Source organism: Oryctolagus cuniculus, chromosome 6, assembly GCF_051225735.1.
Source record: "Oryctolagus cuniculus isolate XC-2025 breed Fujian yellow rabbit chromosome 6, ASM5122573v1, whole genome shotgun sequence".
In the NCBI taxonomy this organism is placed as follows: domain Eukaryota; kingdom Metazoa; phylum Chordata; class Mammalia; order Lagomorpha; family Leporidae; genus Oryctolagus; species Oryctolagus cuniculus.
In genome coordinates, this window is record NC_142872.1 from 145,823,083 (window position 1) to 145,846,332 (window position 23,250).

The 23,250-nt window shown below is 42.0% G+C and overlaps 1 protein-coding gene across 8 annotated transcripts in view; it reads right to left on the reverse strand.

The window, feature by feature from the left end:
• ENPP2 (ectonucleotide pyrophosphatase/phosphodiesterase 2) overlaps positions 1–21,223 on the reverse strand; it is a 116,355-nt gene extending 95,132 nt beyond the window's left edge. For 7 of the 8 annotated variants that reach the window (XM_070075433.2, XM_070075430.2, XM_070075432.2 and 4 more), the window contains exon 1: positions 20,753–21,223. In XM_070075433.2, the coding sequence (XP_069931534.1) occupies positions 20,753–20,773 (21 nt within the window). In that variant the 5' untranslated portion in view covers positions 20,774–21,223. Of the gene's footprint in view, positions 1–19,770; positions 19,890–20,752 lie in introns of those variants that run through there. The other variant, XM_089335632.1, reaches the window with a different exon arrangement.
• Between the last annotated feature and the right edge of the window lie 2,027 nt (positions 21,224–23,250).

The following is a 23,250-nucleotide window of genomic DNA, read 5'->3' on the forward strand; positions in this document are numbered from 1 at the left end:
CTGGAACATATTGGTTATGTGTGGACATCTTTTAACAGCCTATATTGATAAAACCTCTACTTCCTTTTATAAATGAGGGCTTCTTCAAATGCTGTCCAATCCACTGGACCCTCTGTCATACATTTTCATCAGGTTTGACATTTCTTTTTACTTTCAGGTAAAACAGCATAGAACAGAACACAGTTCTTGGCTACAAATCTCAAAAGTCTTGAATCTTAATAGCAACACATTGTAAACAAGATCTGTGTAAAACAAATAGTTATTCATGGGACTCTGGGGTAGTTGTGGGAATTTAAGAACAATAATGCCTTGCAGTTGCAGAATACTTCTTTAAAAATATTTTTTTAAAAATCTTATGAGAGGGATCAAGAGTCATTCATTGTTTCCACTTTGCAATTCATAATCACAGAGTTAATATACCTCAAGTTAGGAGATCTGCATAACTCATACAGCAGACATACATTTGAGACAGTGGTTGAGTTATGTATAGATTTGTTTAAAGTATATATAGAGAGGAAGGGCATTGCAGGCAGAGGAAAACTCCAGGAGAGAAGACTCAAAACTTTCATAAAAGGCAAGAGAAAAGCATGTACTTATACATAGTCCCATAACTAGCATTGAGTTGGCCCTATCTTATGTGATATTTAGTATTTGGTAAGGGTTTATATTTTTTGCCAAGCAACTAGGGTTATTTCTACATATTTCCTCTTTAATATTCATTAAAACTTTTACCATAGTATTATTGTTGCTATGTGAAAACCCCAGGTATATCAGTCAAGTTTCCCAGTTCAAACACCTATTAAGTGGAAGAGTCATTTTTCTCCATTAAGATTTCCCAACGAGGTTTATAAATCTGGCAAGATCTAAAAGGAATGGTAATTTCAACTATGTGCTGGGAAAAAACTGAGCCCATTAATGGTAAGGATCTGATTAATGTTTGATGAGTCTTGATGCATGAAAATGTTTCATAATTCAGAAGATTAACCACAGATTAACCTCCATCCTGGGATATATTGCTGTTTTTCAGAAGAGCAGGCTGGCAATGATAAAGTGACCAGAGGAACCTTGGCCATCTTAACCATACCATTTCAAAGTTCCCAAGAGCTCAGAGAGGAGGCTGGTCATTGTCATACAACTGTCCTAGACTTTAGGTAATCACAGTTTTACAAATCCATATAAAGGTAATTCAACACAGATTCAGGAAACACCCATTACAATATTAGCTGTTACTTGTTGAAGGGTTACTCTGTGCCAAGCGCTACTTGTTATCAGGGATACAAAGATAAAAAGTAGGTTTTGACTGGGAGGTGAGCAAGTATCCTAGATCATTTGAGCTGTTACAATAAAATATCATAAACCCACTGACTTTTATACAACAGAAATTTATTTCTCCTCTCTCTGGAGGCTGCAAAATCCAAAAACCAAGAAGACAGCAGATGCAGTATCTGGTAAATGCCCCACCTCCTCCTAGAATTCTGTCTTCTCACTATAACCTCACATTATGGAGAGGACAAGAGTCTCTCTCGGGTCTCTTTTAGGAAGGCACTAATCCATCCATGGGTTTCCATCCTTGCGACCTAATCACATCCCAAAAGTCCCACCTCCTAATATCATCATATTGAAGGTTAGGATGTCAAGGTATAAATTTGGGGAGGGCATAAACTTTAAGACCACAGCAGGAAGTCAACAGTTTACTAAAATACACTACCAAATAGATATGCAATCGCCAAAGGTAGGCTCCCCGAAACTATTTCACCCCACTGCCAGGATGCCCTCTGGTCCTATAGAGTTCTTGCAGAATGGATTATAGATAGTTTACAGATTCTAACAACTATGCTCCTACAATTCTCATTAGTACACAAGACTGGAAAAACAGAATTGAGGTGCACCTTCCTCTTTTAGCTGTTTCTCTGTGCAAAGAAAGTTATGGAAATAGTAGGTTTTTGCCACATGATGTCAGGATCGATGCTCCAGCTTTCTAAGCATCAGGAGACATCTGAGAAGGTGAGAGAGATGGCAGCTTCCAGATTCCTGAATCATGCATCTGAGAGATGTTCTTCAACTCAACACTCTAATGTCAGCAAGCTGCCATGTACTATGTACCAAGGAATAAGTGAAAATGCAGAGATGTCTTGACAGATTGAAATCGAGACTTTAAAAAAATAGAGACAGAGATCAGAGAAAGAGAGAAAGAAAGATCAGGAGAGACAGAGCGAGTCAAATCAATCTACAACCTATCAAGGATAAAATTCTTAAAATAGATCATTAAACTCAATTATAAAACTTCACAATAGGCAAGATTAACATTAATAACAATTCTGTAAGAATAAACCTGTTTAGTGTTTGTTACTGGAAGCTTAACAGGTGACCATGCTGACTACAGATTTAAATGACCTTATTTTGGGGGCCGCTGCTGTGGTGCAGCAGGTTAAGCCACATCCTACATAGGTACTCATTCCTGGGTCCCGGCTGCTCCACTTCTCATCCAGCTCCCTGCTAATGGGCCTAGGAAGGCAGCAGAGGATGGCCCACGTGATTGGGCCCTTGCACACACATGAGAGACTCATGAGAAGCACCTGGCTCCTGGCTTTGGCCTGGCTCAGCCCCAATTGTTGCAGCATTTGGAGAGTGAACCAGCAGATAGATTTCTTTTTCTCTAACTCTACCTTTCAAATAATAAATAAATATTTTTAAATGACTTCATTTTCATATTAGGTTCCATTAATAGATTTCTGTCCAGATCCAGGAGAGAAAAGACAACTAATTTAAGGAGGCCACTCCAAAACTAGATAGCATTGAAAGAGCAATGGCCAGGGTGATGAAACATCATTATTACCTAATTCATTCTTTAATTCATACATTCAACTATTTGTTTATTCAACCCACTCAGGATCACCAGCCATCAGGGAAATACAAATCAAAACCATTCCAGTTAGAAGGGCTCTCAAAAGAAATCAATAAATGACAAATGTTGGCGAGGATGTGGGGAAATGGGTACCCTAACCCACTGTTGGTGGGAATGTAAACTGGTGTAGCCACTGTGGAAGACAGTATGGAGATAGCTCAGAAATCTGAATATAGTCCTAGCATATGATCCAGCCATCCCACTCCTGGGAATTTACCCAAACCAAAAGAAATCAGCATATGAAAGTTACTTGCATTCCCATGTTCTTTGCAGCACACATCACAATAGCTAAAACATGGAATCAACCCAAATGCCCATCAACTATTGACTGGATAAAGAAATTAAGTATAAACCATTATACTTAATGAAATCAGCCAGTCCCTAAAGACAGATATCATGTTTTCCCTGATCCGAGGTAACTAATAGAGAACATGAAATGTAATGTATTTGAGTGAGATAGACATTTGAGATTCAATGATTATTTACAGCCTTATCTCTTCTGCTGAGGAACAGTGTTTTGTTTTTTTTTTAAATACTATTTGATGAACTCTTTTACTTAGTGTAGGGTTAACTATATGATCATTGTAAGCTGAAAATAGATCTTTGTAAAAAATTAAGAGTGAGAATGTGAGAGGAAGGATGAGGAAGGGTTGGAGCATGAGCGGGAAGGAGGGTGGGGGAAGTGTCACTATGTTCCTAAATCTGTATATATGAAATACATGAAATTTGAATAACTTAAATAAAATTTAAAGAAAGAAAAAAACAATTTTAGGCATATATATATATGTATATATGAGACAGAGGAGTAAAAAGAGAACCTATTTTCAATTAATAAGATTCTCTTCAAAGAGACGCCTTTTGAACAGACACCTAGATTGGAGTAAGGCGGGATCAGCACATGCAAAGGCCCTGAGGTAGGAGCAGTACAGTGTGTTCATGGAAGCCAGGATAGATGGAGAGGGTTGGGAGATGCAGGGACAGTCCCAGAAGCAGTTGTGTGCTGGTTCATACAGGACCTCACAGTCACAGTGAAGGCTTCACATTTTATTTTGAATCTGATGAGAAACCCCTGGAAGATTTTGAATCAAACAATGATATGGTCAAATTTATAGCTGAAAAGACTCATGCTGATGACTGTCCAGAAAATGGGTATTTAAGGAGCACCCCTCTGGCTATGCAGCCTGGATATTTTGCACAGATGAGGGGAGACAGTGCACGTGACTGACTACTTTCCTCAAATATCTGAAGGGCGACGTAAAAGGAACCGGTTTTATTTTGTGTGCTTCCTCAGGTAAAGCTAGGAATTACAGAGGAGCATGTGTCATCTCATGAGAAGAAATGTTTGCATCAGTGCTGCTCCACAATGAAATGAGTTCTTTCGAAAAAGTGAACTCAGAGGGGTGGGCGTGTAAACCACCATTTGGGACATCCACATCCATGCTGAAGTGCATGTGTTCAAGTGCCAGCTCCCCTCCCAATTCCACCTTCCTGTTAATGCACACTGACAGGTATCAGGTGACGACTCAAGACGTGGGTCCCTGTCACCCACCTGCGAGACTTGGACTGAGTTCTCAGCTCCTGGCTTCCACCTGACAGCCCTCTCTCTCTCTCTGCCTTTCAAGAAGATGAAAATCAGTAAATAAACTTTTTTAAAAACTAACCAATTAAATAAGACTTAAAAGAAAAAACTAGTTTTAAAGAAATGAACAACCTTTAAAAGAATATATCCTTTGATGAATTGTAAAGCAATGTATCTCAGTGTTGGTCTAGAAGACAGGTACAAGGCAAGCTGACCCTACATTGCCTTTCCAAGCCTTATAGGTCTCTCATAATCCTTTGTAAACAGAGAGTGGCTGCATATTTGAAATTCAGTAACCTCAGATTGCCACCAAAATATTATGCAACAGAATGCAGAAGTTCTGGATGTTCCTTTGTCTAGCTAAGCTTCTGTTGCTCTTATGAGAGATGTTATACAACTTGTTAATTACTAAAATCCTAGACTCTCACGCTTGGTTAAAATCATGACTTGGATGCTTGCTAGCTATGTGGTCTTGACCAAGTTAGGAAACCTCTCCAGATCTCTATTTCTTCACATGAAAAATGGGAACAATCACAGTACCTTCCTCATGGGGTTGTTATGGGGATTAAATAAAATAATCCATGTAGAATTAATTGTTAATAGCAACAACTACCGTCTCTCAAGCACCTAGACTGTGGCAGACATTGCTTAAAAAAATTGTACTGAATTCTCAATGATCTTGCAAAGTGTATATTGTTTTCTCTTTTTTACAGAGGCTCACAGAAGTTTAAGTAACCTGCCCAAGTTTACAGAACTACCAAGGGACAGAACTGCCCTAAAAATTCAAGTCTGTCTAACCAGAGTCTAGCTTCCAAGAATTTCTTTCTCTAATACACTATTCTGTGATGCATTTAGTTGCATTACCTTGGAGAGAAATTTTCCAGTCTCTCATTTGGAGGGAAGTTGAGAGGTTTTTATCTAGTGCCTTCAAGAGTTCAGAAACAGACAGATTCGTAAAGCACAGTTTCTGCTTTTGTCACCAACTGCGGGAGATAGCCATTACGCCAACATACTCTTTTTGTGTCATTAGACAGATGCAGTTGTTTTTGCACACTTTCTAAGTTTGGACCTGGGTAAATCTCAGTCACAGACCTGTAACTAATGGTTTCATGTGACAAAAATATTCTGAAAAGATTGTATTTTCCCCCTTCCCCCAGTCTTTCCTCCCTTCCTGCAACTGTCTCTCTTCTTGAAGATTGATTAAAAAAATTTGGCACCCTTATTCTTGCAATTAATCTTGGGTGACCTTACTATTGACAGTGACCTAATTGTTTCACTCAACTACAATCCAGTGTTAAGAACAAGGATTCCTCATTGACAGACACAGCTGGGGGCCATCTCTCGGTGTTGATTTCTCTCATGACATTCATCATGTTCTAATCATAACAATGACAACCAGTGCAGTAGCAACCAGCATGTGCCAGAGACTACCATTTGCTAAGCCTTTCATACAAGATCTAGCATTCATTCACTAATTTATATTTATGCAGCAAGTAATTTATTGAAGATCTATGTTCTGGGCACTGTTCTACAAAAGACATCAGCAACTAATAGAATAAATACTGACTCACAGAGCATATATATTTTATGGGTGAAAAAAGACATTAAAATATGTCAATATGTGGTGATAAAAGCTACAAATAAGGAATAAAATAGAGTGGTAAGGGTGATAAAATAAAGCAGTCAGCTCTTGAATCAAGCCAATAGGCATTTGGAATTATCCTATTTTACCAAGGACAAATCTAAGTAATTTGCCCAAAGTCACTCATTTAGTAACAGAAGAGGAATCTGCTGTATTCTAATGATAACAATAATCAATACAACAATTATTATAATAATTACCATCTATTAAGGTAATTAGAATCACATAAAGTAGTTGCATGATTCCATTTCATAGTGAAGAAGCCGAGACTCAGAAAGATGAAATAATTTGATGAAGGCCACACAGTTTGTCAGCGGTAGAGTGAGGATTTAAACCCAGCCTGAATGGTTGGAAGTCCATGATCTTTCTACCACACATGCCTCCTCAGTTGACTACACTGGAACAAACATGCTAAGTTTAGTCTTATTAAACTAATAAGGTAGATATTATGTCTCCATCAGGGGCAGATATTATGTCTCCATCCTCTCCTGAAAGTTCTCCAGTATCTGGCATAGACAGTGATTTTTCTGGGTTCAGACCAGCCCTGTTATCCACACAGACAGAAATCTAAATACACAAGAAGGTGGCTTCTGGGTCACAGTGTGCAGTCAGCACTGTGGTCAGTTTTTCTCTTTAATGCCACACCGCTGCATGATTTTCAGAGTCTACAGCAACTTGCTAGCATCAACCAAGCATCCCTGAAATACCCACATTCTCACCCAAACTTGAGACCTGGACACTCAAGTTTGCCTCCTTCGTAGACTTGTGTTTGTCTAGGAATGAAAGGAATCAACAAGTGGGACGTACATGCCCTGCATTTTAATGAGCCGCCATCCTGTGGAGTAAAGGGCACATTGTGATGAATTTGAAGAGCGGGCTGATTCCTGCATTAGCCCAACACCAGTCTAACAATGCTTTTCTCAACATTCCACAGCTGCACCAGAGGATTTTGCATTTTGCATTTACATGCACATCATGGCTAACCCCTTGTAAATGATCAGGATGGGTGAACGAAGGAATTATTTTTCTTCTTGTTCAATTTGTTTCATGTGAATACAACATAGTAAAATGTAAGAGAAGGCATTTTTTAAAGATTTAGTAAAAAGTAGATCTTAAAGTCAGTCAAACTAAGTGCAAACTTATTTGGTTCAAATTAAGTTGCCACTTATTAACTGATAGAATTTGAAAACTGTAACATATTTGAACTTCTCTTCCATCTCACTGAAGCCTCCTCAGCTCAGAAAAACCTTCCCTGTCCACACTGGAGCCTTCCCTCTCATTGCTCTTCTCTTTCTTCCCCGCACTAGTACCTTGAAGCACTCACCAGCTCCTGCCATTTGTGCCTCCCCACTGCATTGTAAACTCCACAGTTGAGAGACCCAACCTGTCTCATATCCCTCATATTCCAAGAGCCTCACGCACTGCTGGCACACAGGGGTACTCAGTACACATTACCTGAATAAGCTGGCGAAAGCAGGCGGGGGAATTGTGCTGGCAAGATTGCAGCTGATGACTCTGGGGCACATTTATGCGGCTTTCTTCCACAATGCCTCCAGGCCCCCTAGGGACCTCACACTGACTATCCACTGAGTGGCTCGTAGACAACACTGAAATTTTTTTCAATTTTCCCAAGTCTTTCATTCTCCTCTTTCTCAGGGGACAATCTGACCTCCAAATTTCCCCCAAAAGATCAAGGCCATTCTATAATACCTAATATATACCTTGTGTGTAGTGATAGCATGTACAAAAATATATTTTGGAGAGTAAGGAAGTGGTTAAAAAAATGAATTGTTTTTCTTGTTTTAGCATCAAGGTCAAATTATAGATTGAGGTGTTTTTGAGGAAAACTGCTTATCTTGTAGTCTCTGAGATGGTCATTCTCTGGCATCCCTGACTGTGTTAGTAGTTAATGTGGAGCTACCGGGAGTGCATATTGGGACTATAAACACCAGAGGTAACAGCAATAAGAGGCTCAAGGTCCGGCACATCCTGGATGAATGTCTTGTGATATCTTCCAACAGGCCTTTCTGAGGCAAATGTGAGCAGGCCAAAGTCATCTCATAAGGAAGCTGGAAATGTACTTTCCCTGCCATCACCTGGCAAGTGGGGACCACTGTGCATCATGAGCTTCCTGGTTGAGGAGCTCTGGCGGTCACCCACGGGCCATGTGTTGCGATGCAGCCTTCCCACACTGAGTTTTTCCTCCTATAGACTCTCCACTGGGAAATAACAGCTATCTGAAATAAGGTGTTTTCTTTTTTGAAATGATCTTATGGAGTCACGGCAATAGTCTCTTTGCATGGCAATAGTAATGCAAATAGTCTATTTGCATGGCAATAGTCATGCAAACAGGTGCCAATGTGCTCCGTAATCTATGAGGCACAGAAATTACCTGATAGATGTAGTACTTAAAAACAGTGTGGCCCCAGAGCCTGAGCGCTCATCTAGGCCAAACATGCTCCCCTCAGTCTCTTCGGTCTCCCCACTGGGAACTCCATCAGCACAAGTGAGATCAACAGCCAGCTTCTCTCAACTCTAGACTGAACAGAAGTTTGGAATTCAACAGACCTTAGTTTGAATTCTAAAAGCTGTGAGACCTCTCTTAAGTTGCTTAACTTCTTCAGTTCTCCATTTCTTTATTCTAAAAAGACAGGAATACCCATATTTCCTTCCTAGAATGGTTCTGGACATTGTAGGCAAATTTTCTGTAAAGGGTCAGAAAATAAGTATTTTAGGTCTCACAGGCAGCACAACAAATCTCTGTTACATCTGAACTTGCTGTTTTAGTGCGAAAGTAGTCAAAGATCGTATAGAAATAAATGGTGGTGTTTATGTTCCAATAAAAGTTTATTTACAAAAGAAAGTAGCATCTTCAGAACAAAGGAAAAAAGTAACCAACATAAAAGGACAACCTATGGAAATATTCACAGAAAATATTTGCAAACCATATGTCTGATAAGGGGCTAATATCCAAAATATACAAGCAACTCAGCTTAATAGCAAGAAAAGAAATAACCTGATTTTAAAATGAGCAAAGGAGAGGGAGACTAGGGTAGGAAGAACCACTATCTTCCTAAATTTGTATATACAAAATGCATGAAGTTTGTATTCCTTAAATAAAATTTTTTTTAAAAATTAGGAAAGGACCTGAATAGATATTTCTCAAAAGAAGATTAAGAAGGCCAACAGGTATATGAAAATGTGTTTAGGGAGATGCAAATTAAAACTACAATGAGATATTATCCCATACCTATTAAAATGGATGTTATCAAAAAGATGAGTGACAACAACCATTGGCAAGGATGTGAAGAAAAGGGAACCCTTGCACACTATAGGAATGTAAATCAGTATACCTACAAAACAGTGTGAGATTCCTCAAAAAATTAGAGAATTACCACATGATCCAAAAATCCCAGAACTGGGCATGTAAAGGAAATAAAATCAGTATGTAGAGACTTTTCTGCACTTCCCTGTTCATTGCACCATTATTCACAATGGCCAAGACACAATCAACACAAGTATCCGTCAACTGATCAGTGATGAAGAAAACATGGCATATAAACACAGTGAAATACTACCAGCCTTTAAAAAACAATCCTATCATTTGTGGTAACATGAATTAAGGAAAAACATTATACTTAGTGAAATAAACCAGGCAAACAAAGACATAATTTCTCAAATAAATAGTACAACAAATTATATAAATAAGTATATAGATCAATGACTTTATTTAGAGTCTAGATCAGTAGCTTTCCAGATGTAATCTTCAGTAGAGCTCAAAATGGGATCTCCAGTCCAGAAGCAGCAGCATCACCTGGGAACTACTTAAAAATGCAAATTATTAGCCCAAAGCAGACCTACTCAAAGAGAAACTCCAGAAATGAGATGCAGCATTGGGTGTTAGGTCAAGCATCCAAGTGATGTCAAGGCAGCAAGAACTGTGAGATCCACTGATCTAGACATTCCATCCAATTTCTTAAACAGTCCTTTCCTAAGATTTTTTTGGGAACCAGATTTTTCCTTTTTCTGTCTTTTGTCCTGAGAGTGTAAAATAAAAATTGAATACATGCTTGAGAAAAAGAACAAACAATAACCATAAAACAGATAGAGCCAGAGGCTAAGGTTTGCCAACCCTCGCTTTAAGGAATGTGTGAGATAGTGTATGTGTTTTGCATGATCCACATAATATAAGTCATCAAAATGATATAATTATTCTGGTTCCCACAAGAGAAGACCAAACTTTCAGGTTAGGTAAAAAAAAAAAAAAAAAAAAATCCAAATCAATATCAAAGAAGTTTCACATTGTCATTGACCTCTGAAGTGTTACTTAGGCAAATACATGAAACATTAAAAACTCCCTACACTCTACTCCCAAAAATATTTTTATACATGGGTAATTCTATAATATTTATTTTTAGGATTTCCAATACTATAGAAATATTTATACTAAAAAGTATTCATTGATTAACTGGAGCATCTTGGGGTTTTGTTGTTGTTCTCAATTTAGCTTTGTTTATTTTGCTAAAACTAAGAACCATACCTATAGATCTCCATGGTTCCACAGTTTGGGGAACTGCTGGTTTTACCACACAAAAAGGATAGCCCAACACAAACAGCAGTTTGTTCTTTCTGGGAGGAAAGGAATTGCATTCTTATGGAATTATCCCCAAGATTCAAAACTAATAACTCCCCTGGGTAGAAGCCACTGAAACACTGTGAGACAACCCAGTGCTCTGCACTCCCAGTGCCAAGAACAAGCTTAGGTCACCCAAGGAAAAAGCACAATAATCTTGCATTTGTTCCTGCTGATTAAAGTCAAGCAGCTTCCAGGAAAATGTTAGGCGCCCCTTGTGTCACTATGTTGAATTAATATGTGAACAGTATTAATGATGGAAAAACTCAATTATATCCAACATGTGCAAAGTTCTGTAGTTGGATTTGTCAGTAATCAAACTGTGTACCGAGAAAGGCTATTTTGTCAGTAAACGAACCTTCAGAGTAGAGAAGAAGCATTCTGTACACATAAACACAAGGACCTAAATCAAGGGTTCCTAATAAATATTTGATAATGAAGACATGGGTGGAGTAGATGCCTTCATGCTTCAGATATATCCTAACAAATGTGCTTATAAAACACGCTCAAGGGAGTTATTAAAAAGGGGAAGTGGCTTAGCGTGCCATAAATCATGTCTTTTGAAACAGTAAAGAAGGAAGATGACATGTCCAGGAAGATGCAAGGCATTATGTTTTAACTAAAAGAATGTAGTATTTAGTGTTTGAAGACCCATGTTTGAGTTTCAGCCCCACCACTCCTAAGCTGTACAACCTTGAACAATCACTTAAGTCTTTCTGCACCTCTATTTCCTATCTGTAAAACACAGTATGATAGTCATTCCCATCTCACACACTTTAGCAAGGTCAAAGTAGAGGAGTTTAAAAGCCCATTATAAACTATAAAACTTCGAAGTACTATCATCTAACGTTCTGATGAGCTAAAGTAGAATCTCTGGTGATGAGAGAGTAAAACAATGTTGTGTTGAGTGTAACCAGCCGAAACCAGACCAAGGGTGTTATAGTCCAAAACATGTCTTACTCATCTTGGGCTGCCATAGCAAAGTAGTGAGGATTGGGTGGTTTAAACAACAGAAACGGATTAGCTCACGTTGTGAAGGACAGAAGTCTCTCTAGGATTAAGGTGTCAGTCAGCAGGATTGGTTTCTTCTGAGGCTCTCTCCTTGACTTGTAGATGGCCCTCTCTTCCCTGTGTCTCCTCACATCATCTTCCTTCCATCTGTGTGTCTGTGTCCAAATTCCCTCTTTTTATAAGGACACCAGTCACATTAGCCTAAGACTCATCCCAATGACCTACTTTAGTTTAATTACCTCTGTGAAGACTCTATCTCCAAATAAGGTCACATTTTAAGTATTGGAGGCTATGACTCCAACATACGAATTTGAATGTGTAGGGTGTAGGGGCACAGGGAATATAATTCAACTCATAACAAATTTCATTTCTTCTGTTGAAAAATGACCATATGGGGATGAGAGTTTGGCACAGCAGTTGGGATGAACTTAGGGCACCTGCATGCCATACCAAATGTCTGGGCTAATGTCCTGGCTCTGCTTCCAATTCCAACTTCCTGCTAATGCACTCCCTGGGAGTCAGCAGGTAATGGCTCAAGTACCTGAGTCTCTGACCCAGCCTGACCCAGCCCTGGTAGTTGCAGGCATCTGTGGAATGAACCAGCAGATGGATGGCATATCTGTGTCTATTTCTCTCTTTCTCTCTAAGAAAAATACATAAATGTTTTTAAAGCAACCAGACAGATTCATAGTGTTTCCCAATCAAAGCCTGATTCTCCTAAGGTTAACATTCTATTCTATAATGCTTGCTGGCTTTCTAAGAAGACAGATTATTTACTTCAGAATAAGCATCCAAGTCTGTGGTCTCCTATCATCTCCAGACACCAGAACACTAGGTGGTGTTCCTCCTTTCAGATAATTACCTTAATTTTGCAACAAATCTGTCACCACTTGCCCTTGTCTTCAGCTTACAGACAACAATTTGTCTCACGTTGATATACGCAGACACTGAAGTTTTTAGATTTCAAACTTAATTCTTTGTCCAAGAAATGTATTTATCAGATATCAGTCATTTTTGTTCCAAGCCTACAGATTGCTGAGATTTTCCAAATGAGTCACTTCCATTAAATTATTGGGTCAGAGTGCATACATAAATATAATGACACAAGGGGCCAGCATGTGGTATAGCAGGTTAAGCTGCCACCTGCAATGCTGGCATCCCATTTGGGCTCCAATTTGATTCCTAGCTGCTGCACATCCGATCCAGCTCCCTTGCTAATGTGCCTTAGGAAAGCAGTGGAGGATGGCCCAAGTGCTTGGGCACCAGCATTCAAGCCGGAGACCTGGATGAGGCTTGAGGCTCCTGGCTTCTATCTGGCCCAGCCCTATCTGAAGAAAGATCTCTCTCTCTCTCTCTCTCTCTCTCTGTAACTCTGCCTTTCAAATCAAATAGATAAAGCTTTCAAAATATAATAATTACACATACTCACAAAAATCTATATGAGGCTGGCGCTGTGGCTCACTTGGCTAATCCTCCGACTGCAGCTCTGGTACTCCAGGTTCTAGTCCCGGTTGGGGTGCCGGTTCTGTCCTGGTTGCTCCTCTTCCAGTCCAGCTCTCTGCTGTGGCCTGGGAAGGCAGCAGAGCATGGCCCAAGTGCTTGGGCCCTGCACCCAGTGGGAGACCAGGAGGAGGCACCTGGCTCCTGGCTTCAGATTGGCACAGCACGCTGGCCATAGAGGCCATTTGGGGGGGGGGGGTAAACCAACAGAAGAAAAGACCTTTCTCTCTGTCTCTCTCTCTCACTGTCTAACTCTGCCTATCAAAAAAAAAATCTATATGAGGGTACTTCCCAAAATTCATGGGAAAAAGATATTATAAACAAAAGTATGCATAGATTTCAAAAATTTTACATCAAAATATACTTATCTTTTAATCCAGTTTTCCATGAGTTTTTTTCAAGTATCTTTGAATATATTAAAGATTTATCATATAAAATAAAGGCTTTTTAAAGTAAAATTACACCTTTTTAAACTCATGCTTTCTCAGAATCTCAGGGTCCTTCCTTCAGTCATGAACTATCTTGTCATTTTAGAAAAGGGCAGGGATCAGCGCTGTGGTGAAGCAGGTTAAAGCCCTGGCCTGAAGCACTGACATCCCATATGGGCACCGGTTCTAGTCCTGGCTGCTCCTCTTACAATCCAGCTCTCTGGTATGGCCTGGGAAAGCAGTGGAACATGGCCCAAATCGTTGGGCCCCCGCACCCACGTGGGAGACCCAGAAGAAGCTCCTGGATCCTGATCAGTGCAGCTCTGGCCATTGTGGCCATCTGGGGAGTGAACCAGCGGATGGAAGACCTCTCTCTCTCTCTCTCTCTCTGTCTCTCTCTGTAACTCTTTCAAATAAATAAAATAAATCTTTAAAAAAAAGGGGGGGGGGCAACATCCCATGCAGAATTGGTGCATAGATTCCTCAGGGATAAGTCATCATAACACTATTTCTAACACTAAAAAACTGGGAACAGCCCAACATTTAGCCATAGGAGTTTGTGAACAAACCATGAGGCAGCCACAGAATGGATTACAGTACTCTCATTGAAGATTATGTTTTTTGGAAAATATATAATGGCAAGAAGTGATACTCTTGCTTGGTAACATGTTAAGTTAAAAGAAAGATAGAGATGATGCCAATTTCAAGGCTGTACCTACCTCAAAAAATGAAGAAGGGATATTCACCAATATATCAATAAGCTTATTTCTTAAGTAATGAGATTGCATATAATGTTTTGTTTCTTCTATGTACTGTACCTACTTTTTCTATAAAATGCATGTATCATTTATATATTAAAATTAATAAGTGAAAATTTCCCTCTAAAAAGTTGTTTCAGACAAAATGCCATAAACTTACTATCTTTTTCACAGACCTTAGAACTATTCTTCTGGGGAATAATATCTTACAAAAACCATTCAAGAAAATATAAAAATAATTATGATCTCAACCATGTACTGCAACCTGTCATGATATAAAAGGGCTAATTTTTAAAACGAAGACAATCTGATGAAGCACTCAATGTTGACCAAGACTAGGAGTTGATAAAAAGATGTATTTCCAGTGATATCTATAGAATGCTGGACGATGGACATGGCCTAAGTAAACACACATTCAGTAAGATGCGGAGTCTCTTCTGAGAGCAACAAACAGGTTTGCATGAGTGACAGGGCAGGAACATCAAATCAGGGGTTGGATAAGCATCAAGTTCATTGTCCTGGACAAGATCCCCTTGAGCATGAGATGGTATGCTCAGAGTAGCTACTAGCAAACGTCAGATACACACTAGGACTAAAGCAGGACCAGGACACACGGCCACCCAAAAAAGGGGTTGATCATTAGTAGGCCTTAAATGCCAGCCTCAGATATTTGAACTTCATACAAAGAATTTTGGCATATGGGGGTTGAAAGGAAATGTCAGTGCCCTCCTGCCTAGCCAATCCAATTCTTGCCTTTCCAACTTTTCCACAAATAGTTATCAAGCCTTTGTTTAAATTTCTCCAAGACAAAGAACTCATTATCTTGGAATAGCTGCTAGAAAATTCTTCATTGTATTCAGCTGCAAATTATCTCCCTGTATCTCCCATCTATCTGGCCCAGTCCTGCCATCTCAGAGACAAGCACAATGCTAATCTTCCTTTATAGTGATACATACAAAGACAGTTATTATGACCCTCTAAATCTTCCCTTTTGGGGGTTCAGTGTCTTGACCCATCCTTCCTAAAGCATTGTCAATGTTCCCTGTATGTCTCCTAATTAGCTTTTAAGTTGATACACTCTTGTCATCTTCACTGCTACTACCTTGGTCATGATCACTGTCTTTTCTTGCTTATATTTCCACATCTCCTGAGCAATCTCTCTCACTCTCTAGCTCTCTCTTTATCTCATAGCCCATCCTCCAACCCATTGTCTGTATTGCAGCCAGCATGATCCTTCTAAAACACAAAACTGACTGTGACACTGTCCTACTTAACAAACTTCATTCTCCCAAGGATCAATTATAGCTCCATAGCAAGAAGTTCTAGCCCCTGCTACCACCCCAGCTTCTCTCTCTCTTCTTTGCCTTATCCTCCGAAGTCCTTCTTTTCAATCCTGCCCTCAGCTTACTGACGGTACTGTCATCTCTGCCTGGAACCCCGTTCCCTCCACCACCGTCACCTTTCTTATCCCTCCTAAGCGTTGGTCTCAATTTAAACTTCACTTCCTACAGAAAATTTATCATGGTCCCATTAAATTTGGATTAAATACTAGGTGGTGCCACAGGAACCTACACTCCTTTTCATCAAAGCAAGCACAAATTAAAATTGCCTGGTTTCTTGTTTAGCACTTCTGCTACACTGTAAATTCCATGACAGCAAGTCTGCCTTTTTCAGCACTGTGGTCTTCAACATCTAGCACAGTGGTTGGCATATAATAGTTGCTTAAAAAAATATTGCTAATAGATACAATTGTTCAAAATGTAGTCCGCATAACATAAAGTAGAATGACTATCATTTTTCATTTTCTAAAACTCTAGACCTCTTTTTAAAAATAAATTCTAACTTTATTTTACAATAAACTTCTCCCTACTGACTTTAATGTCAATTTAAACTTCTAAACGTTAACCATATGAAGCCAGCACTTTTACTTTTCTCTCTGTTCTTTCCTCTCCTAATCTCCCCTTCCTCAATCTTCTTTTCCTTCTCTCCATCTCTCCCACTCTTTCTCCCCTCCCTCCCCTTGTTGTCCCATCTCTCATAAACATAAGACACACTCAATAATTTGCAACTGACTTCTAGGACTCAAGAATAAGGCAGTTTATACATGTCTCTGCACCTGCATACACACACAGTTAAAAAGTCAAAATAGACAGCAACTTATTCCTAACTGTTGGACAACTACTCTCGTCCTTTCTCTGGGCAAATGTGATTCTTATGTTACGCCTTCGTGGATGTCAATGATGTTGAATGAACAGCAATAAGGCATAACCCAGTAGCATACCACTAAAGACATCCATATGTTAATCCATCTGTTAATCAGCTCTCTTTTAATACGAGCATTTAACCAGTCATTAATCCAGCCCATATGTACTCTTCTAATCTAGAAGATCAGAAGACCTGGGTCTTCCTGAAATCAAGCTTTTGAGATGATTAATGTTTATTGCCCTATAACCATTATCCAGGTGCTTTCATATACTTTACTTTATTCAAAACTTGCACTGTGTTATCCTTTCTTCATAGATAGTAAAACCATCACTCAGGAAGAAAATCACAGAAGTAGCAATTACCAGAACAGGGACATGAACCCAGGTCCAAGTTCATGGTCATTAGCCCACATTACACAGGGGTCCTCTCAAAAAAGAAAGCCTGCATAATTTGACTCATGCTGGCTCTTAATCACCACCTACTCCTCTTTCTGAAATGTCAATTGAATTAATTAATCCTTTGATTAGAAATTCTTAACCAAAGAATCATAACAACTCAAGGGAGTCTGAGGGTAGACTTGCTTGAACACCCTGGAAGTTTATGCAAAGTGAAATGTGTTGTATTTTGCACATTTTTTTTCTAAAAGTATTATACATCTGAATCTCAAAAGGATCACAGTGCCAACAGTTTTAGAACAACTTGAAGTTTAAAGAATTCTCTATAAAGCTTAATCATCAATCATTTCTCTGGAGTTTCAGAAAGCACATATTTCTCTATTAAGAGCATCTAAACTGTTTTCTCATCTCCAGCTTCACAAAGCCTCCAACACTTTCAAGAGAGCCTTTTGAGATTTTGCCTGATGGTTCATTTTCAGGCCCTGGACAACTCATCTGGGGCCAGCCAGTCAACAGACTATGAAAAGACAACCTAAGGGTCCTTAGTGCCTCTGTGCCTTGCCAGGCTCCACCCTGGAATGGAGCAAGAGGATTCCTTTGCTTTCAAAAAGTCCACAGAGGCAGAATTGCAAAAAGCCCTTCACTTAGCTCTTACTGGCCAGGGGTAAGGTTAAGATGGATGATGGTGGGGCCGGCGCCGAGGCTCACTAGGCTAATCCTCCGCCTTGTGGCACCGGCACACCGGGTTCTAGTCCCGGTCGGGGCGCCGGATTTTGTCCTGGTTGCCCCTCTTCCAGGCCAGCTCTCTGCTGTGGCCAGGGAGTGCAGTGGAGGATGGCCCAGGTGCGCATGGGAGACCAGGATAAGTACCTGGCTCCTGCCGTTGGATCGGCGCGGTGCGCCGGCTGTGGCGCGCCGGCCGCGGCAGCAGAAAAAAAAAGAAAAAAAAAAAGATGGATGATGGTGGCAACAGGAGAAACCCACCAGTTGAGATGTGAATTAGAGAAGCTGATAGAATGAAACACTTCAGAACATTATCACAAATATCCAAAAAGTCTGAGCCCCTCCTTTATTAAATAAGTAGAAGACTGTGCCTTGTTCTGATGGTTGAACTTTATTCTTTACCATTTTTCATTATAGAAGATAATTTACAGATATGCTTTTGTATCTCTGTCATCTGTTTCAATGCCTTAACATAGTAATAGTCATTCACAGAAAATGCACAAAAATCCACAAGAATGCATGGAGCATACTAGTTGGGTCCATGCACTTACCAGGCTGAAAGATGCAAAGGCAAAAAAGGGTTGATTCCTGCCCTGGAGGAGTTTACAGGCCAGTGGAGGCTAGGCAAGTAAACAGACGGTTGCAATGAAGAATACTAAGGGCTTTGATAGTGGAAATAAAGGAAGCTCTGAGAGAATATGGGAGGGCCCCGGAATCCATGTGAAGGATGCAGAGCAGATGGCCTGAGTAGTTTCCAAGAGAAAGTGAATTTCTCCTGTGTCTTCCAAGGAAAATAAAAGTTAGACACAAAAGCTAGAGAAGTAGAACGAGGCATAGTTGTGCTTACTTTTGTATACAATTTGGGCATAAAATGTGTGACAATTGGGCATAAAATGTGGAGAGTAAGTGAATGGTAAGCTAAGAGATTGAAAGTATAAGAAAAACATTGAGAATCAGAATACACCAACATTAGTCTTAAAAGAAAAAAAGTAAAACTCACCAAAAAAGATCTGCATGATTATTTATATTGCATTTTTAAAAGACCACATGGGAGATCCGGATGGAACTCCTGGCTCCTGGCTTCAACCTTGTACAGCCCTGAATGTTGTGGCCATTTGGGGAGTGAACCAGTGGATGGAAGATCTTTCTCTCTCTCTCTCTCACTTTGCCTTTCAAATAAATACAATAAATTTTTAAATAAATAAATATAAATTAAAAGGCCATCTGACACCAGCTTCCAACAAGATGCTGCAGGCAAGGGATGGGCAGGACTGGCCCCAAAGGAGACTCATGGGGAGTTGTGACCAGAATGGACTTTGAGGAATTATTGTCCTGAACTGAAACAGCAGCAGGGGAGATGGACACACGGGTGTGTGTATGAACCATGTTCAGCAGGTGAAGTGGACAAGGAGTAGTATTTGATTGTCATGAAGGTGGGAGAGGGAGTCACCCAGGGTGATTCGCTATGTGCCACACGGACAACTTGAAAGTCATTCCAGCAGGGGGAAAAAGAGGAAGCACATGTCTATGAGAAGGAGGGAGAAGCCAATTCAGTTTTGAACACATGGATTTTGATACCCAAAGGGTACTGAAGTGGGCCAGGTTCAATGTAAAAAGCTGGCATTTTAGGAGAAAAACCAGGAGAGGCTACCGATTTGAGCAATACAATTGTCAGTGTGAAATAGTAACTCCAATGATCTGGGAATCATGGTGTCAGAGAATCCAGGACAGAGTCTCAGAAATAGATGGGGAGTGGCCAACAGCTGAGACAAAAGTGCTCCAAACACTCAGTGACTGAGCTACCAAGAGCTCTGGCAAAGTCTGGCCACCAGGGCTGAGTGCAGTTCCAACTGACCGGGTGTGAGACAACAAATGGGTGGTGAGGGCTCCAAGACTGGTTGTGTCACCCATTTTTTGAAGACGTTTGGCGGCAAGAGAAGGAGAAAGCCGGCATGGCAGCCGGAGGGGAAGAGTGGAGGAGGACTAAGTACCTGTTTAAGCGTGGAAACTGGTTCTCTGTGCTACTGGCTGCAGATAAACACTTGAATACCAGAACCACTATCCCTCTGGGTCCTGCTGAGTGCTAGAAAGGCTTTTGTTTTCATTCCCTTTATCAGTGTGAAGCGGCTCCGGGCTTAACCTGTTAAACTGAAACCAGAGTGTGGAAGCCCAGCCATCGCCAAACCCTTTGACCCACCGCACCTGAGGAGGCTGAGCCCGCTGCCCCTGCAGACGCTCCCCACCTGCTGTTGGCCCTTGGAGATTCCCAAGTCCAGATCAAAAGCACCAAGAATCAGCTGGCACCCCAGGTTCTCTCTATTCTTATCCAACATTAACCTGATCCATTGGAAAGGCCTGTTCAAATAGGAGAGTACAAAGGGCCCAGAGACTGATATCTGTCCACGTCAATCAATCAACGTCTCCTGCGTGGAGCCTGCCTGGAGATCTGCCGTGGGGAAGGGGCTGCCTCCAACCCGGGGGACAGGGAGGGGTGATTCTGTTTCCCGCAGCCACGTGTAGAACCCGGAGAACGCACTCAAACACATGGCTTGAAAAACCCCATCTTTGCCCAGCCCGTGTCCAACAGGTCATCAACAAGTAGCCGGGCGGCCTCGCTGCCCGGACAGGCAGAGCTGCCGGCGCCTCGCCCTGGAGGTTCGCCCGCGAGTCACGGGCTTCGGCGTGGGGAGTCGAGACCCGTCCGAGCCCCTCTCTGCGAGTGCTGCCGCTCGTTTGAGATTCGTCTTTACAGACGCCAGCATGTTCTCTGGCAACGAAAACTCTCAATGAGTTAAGCTCCCCGTTGCGCGCCTGGAAACTGCTCCCGCTGAGCGCACGGGAACGCAGCCCAACAGGGACCGTTTTCCGGCAAATCTGGAGGCCCTTTGCAAGGTTTCTCCGTTTGACAGAGCAGCGGGTCTGGCCCGGGAGCCCCAGCAATGGAGGACGGGTGGAGAGAAGCGCCTACCGTACCCGATCGGCGTGGCGGGTCATGCTGCGGGCGTCTCGGTGCCTGCTCGGGTCAGGGCGCTGCGGACGCGGCCTCCGCTGCGCCCCGGGGGCCTGGGAGCTGTGCCCGGGACGGCGGCTGCGGACTGCTCTTGTTTGCACTGGGCCGTTTGCTTTTGGGATTTCTCCAATGCAGATGTAGTCAGGGGGCCGCTGTCCCGGGGGACAGTGATTCCATTGGAAGCTGGCCTTTGACAAGACACACACATGACCTTTGACTAAAATGGCTTTGGGGAAGGAAAGTGTCCTGAGGCCGAAGACGGGGCGTCCAGCGCAGCCACTCACATTCCCACCCCCAACAGCGCCTAGTTAATTTTTCATCTTGCAAGGAGAGGCTCCGCGCGGTTCTGCTTGCCGCGTCTCCTTCCTTTGGGAGGAGCCCTTCGCTGTTTCCCAAAGGATTTTACTGAGGAAGTTTCCTGCCGCGTTGTGGTTGCGTTGCCTGAACGCAGTCCCGGGTTAGACCCGGGCAGGCCTACATGGTATAAGTCCCTCTGACGCCCTTGGAACATCACCGTTTTGTTTTGTTTTTCTAGAACATGCTACAGTTTACAATTGCAGCTTTTCACAATCGCGCTGTCATTTGGCCTCCCAAACAAGTCGCGGGAGGCTCGCCCTCTACTTAACGTTTTTTCACGAAAAGAAATAAAAGCTGGGGGTGGGCGGTGGGGGTGGGGAAGAGATTTGCTGGATCACCCGACCAGAAGGTGCTGTGAGAATCCACATCCAGTCCACCTCCCTCCCAGGTAACCTGCACTTCACTTAATGATAACACAATTCAGAGAAAGCAGCAGTAGCTAGAATTATTATATTTAACTGTAAAAGTGTTAGAAATCTTTTTTAAGCTTTATTTATTCATCTAGTTATTTGAAAGGCACAGCAACAAGAGGAGTGGTGGGAGCAGAGAGAGAAAAAGAGAAGATGAACTCCTATCTGCTGGTTCGCTCTCCCAAATGCCTGCAGTAGCCAGATTTGGACCAGGCAGCAGCCAGGAACCAGGAACGCCATGCTGGTTTTTCGGGAGTGGCAGGGGCCCAGGAGCTTGGACCATCTTCTGCTGCCTTCCCAGGAGCACTAGCAGGGAGCTGGCTGGGAAGCAGAGTAGCTGGCCTGGAAATGGCGCTCAGATGTGGGGTGCTGCCATCACCAGGGATGACTTACACCGCTGTGCCACAATACTGACCCTCAGAAATCGTTTTACTGTAATAGATGTTGTGGTCAACGACAGCCACCGACATCTTGAATTGATTAAATACTTTTTTAGAAGTTGTTGACATTTTTCTCTTTAGCAGCTACTAAAAGGGTACCATGGGAACCAGACTGGCCAAGCAGAGGTACAGCCAGGGCCTCCTGAGGCTGCCCCCGGAGTCCAGCACCAAAGGCTATCAGCACCTTTTTCTCTGCTTTTTCTGGACCGTTATAGGTGGTGCAGTGCTAGCTAGTCCAGTGGGGAAGAGGCCATGGGGCTGGGAAAGGAGGCAGACAAGCGACCCAGAATTGTGGCACGATGAGGAGCCGGGTCACAAGTCTGCAGATATACCACAGGTTCCCCTGGCTGAAAGGCACTATCATACCCACGCTTTTCAGGTTAGAAAAGGGGAGACCAAGTGATACTCACTCTTGGTTTTGAAGGATTTGGAGGACGCAGCGAGGATGAGGAGTTGGAGGACAGGGCTGCCCCAGACAACAGGATACAAGTTGTTGAGATCGATTTAGGGGACTGAAAATGGGAGAGGCAAGAGCAGAGGGTGTGGGTGGCTTTGTCCAGAGAGGAGGGTGTGGGCTCGGATTCTGACCACTCTCGTGTGTCAGTCTAGGGAATTTGGGCTTCATGCTGTAGTGCTGAATGGATAAATAGAACTTGCCCTGGGCTGTCCGCTCACAAGAAAAGGATGCCAGAATCATACATTGTTCCACAGGAAGAAAACAGCATAGGCTGCTTGGGCATTCGCTTCACCAGAGGCACTGTCTGCTGCTTCCTGCCTACAAAACTTTGAGCAATACACTTAACCTTGCTAAACCTCAGCCTCCTTGTCATTAAAATGGGGAGTGTGGTATATGTTATGACAACTAAATACAATTATGTAGGCAAAACCCTCAGCCTCTCATCAAGCATAGGATTGTACTCAGAAAAAGGTAGTCATTGCTGTATTTTAAAGTACTTTAATGTGGGCACTGCCTGCCACAGGACAACAAAGAGCTCCCTTTTCTTCCAGTTCTCTCATTCCCTTCTTCCTATCAGCTTCTGGCAGTGGACTCGTTAGGGGTCTATCCCTTGTTCTTTCCACTTCTTATCTTTCCCTCCCTTCTGGCCGTCCCTTCCATTCCAAGGTTAATGTCAATTTCTGTCTTTCACATCAGTTCCCTCTTTCTCTCCTTCTCTCTCCTTCAACCTCAATTTGTTCACTGTCTTGTCCTGCCAATACCACAGCCATCTGCAACAGCAGCACCAGGCTGTAGTT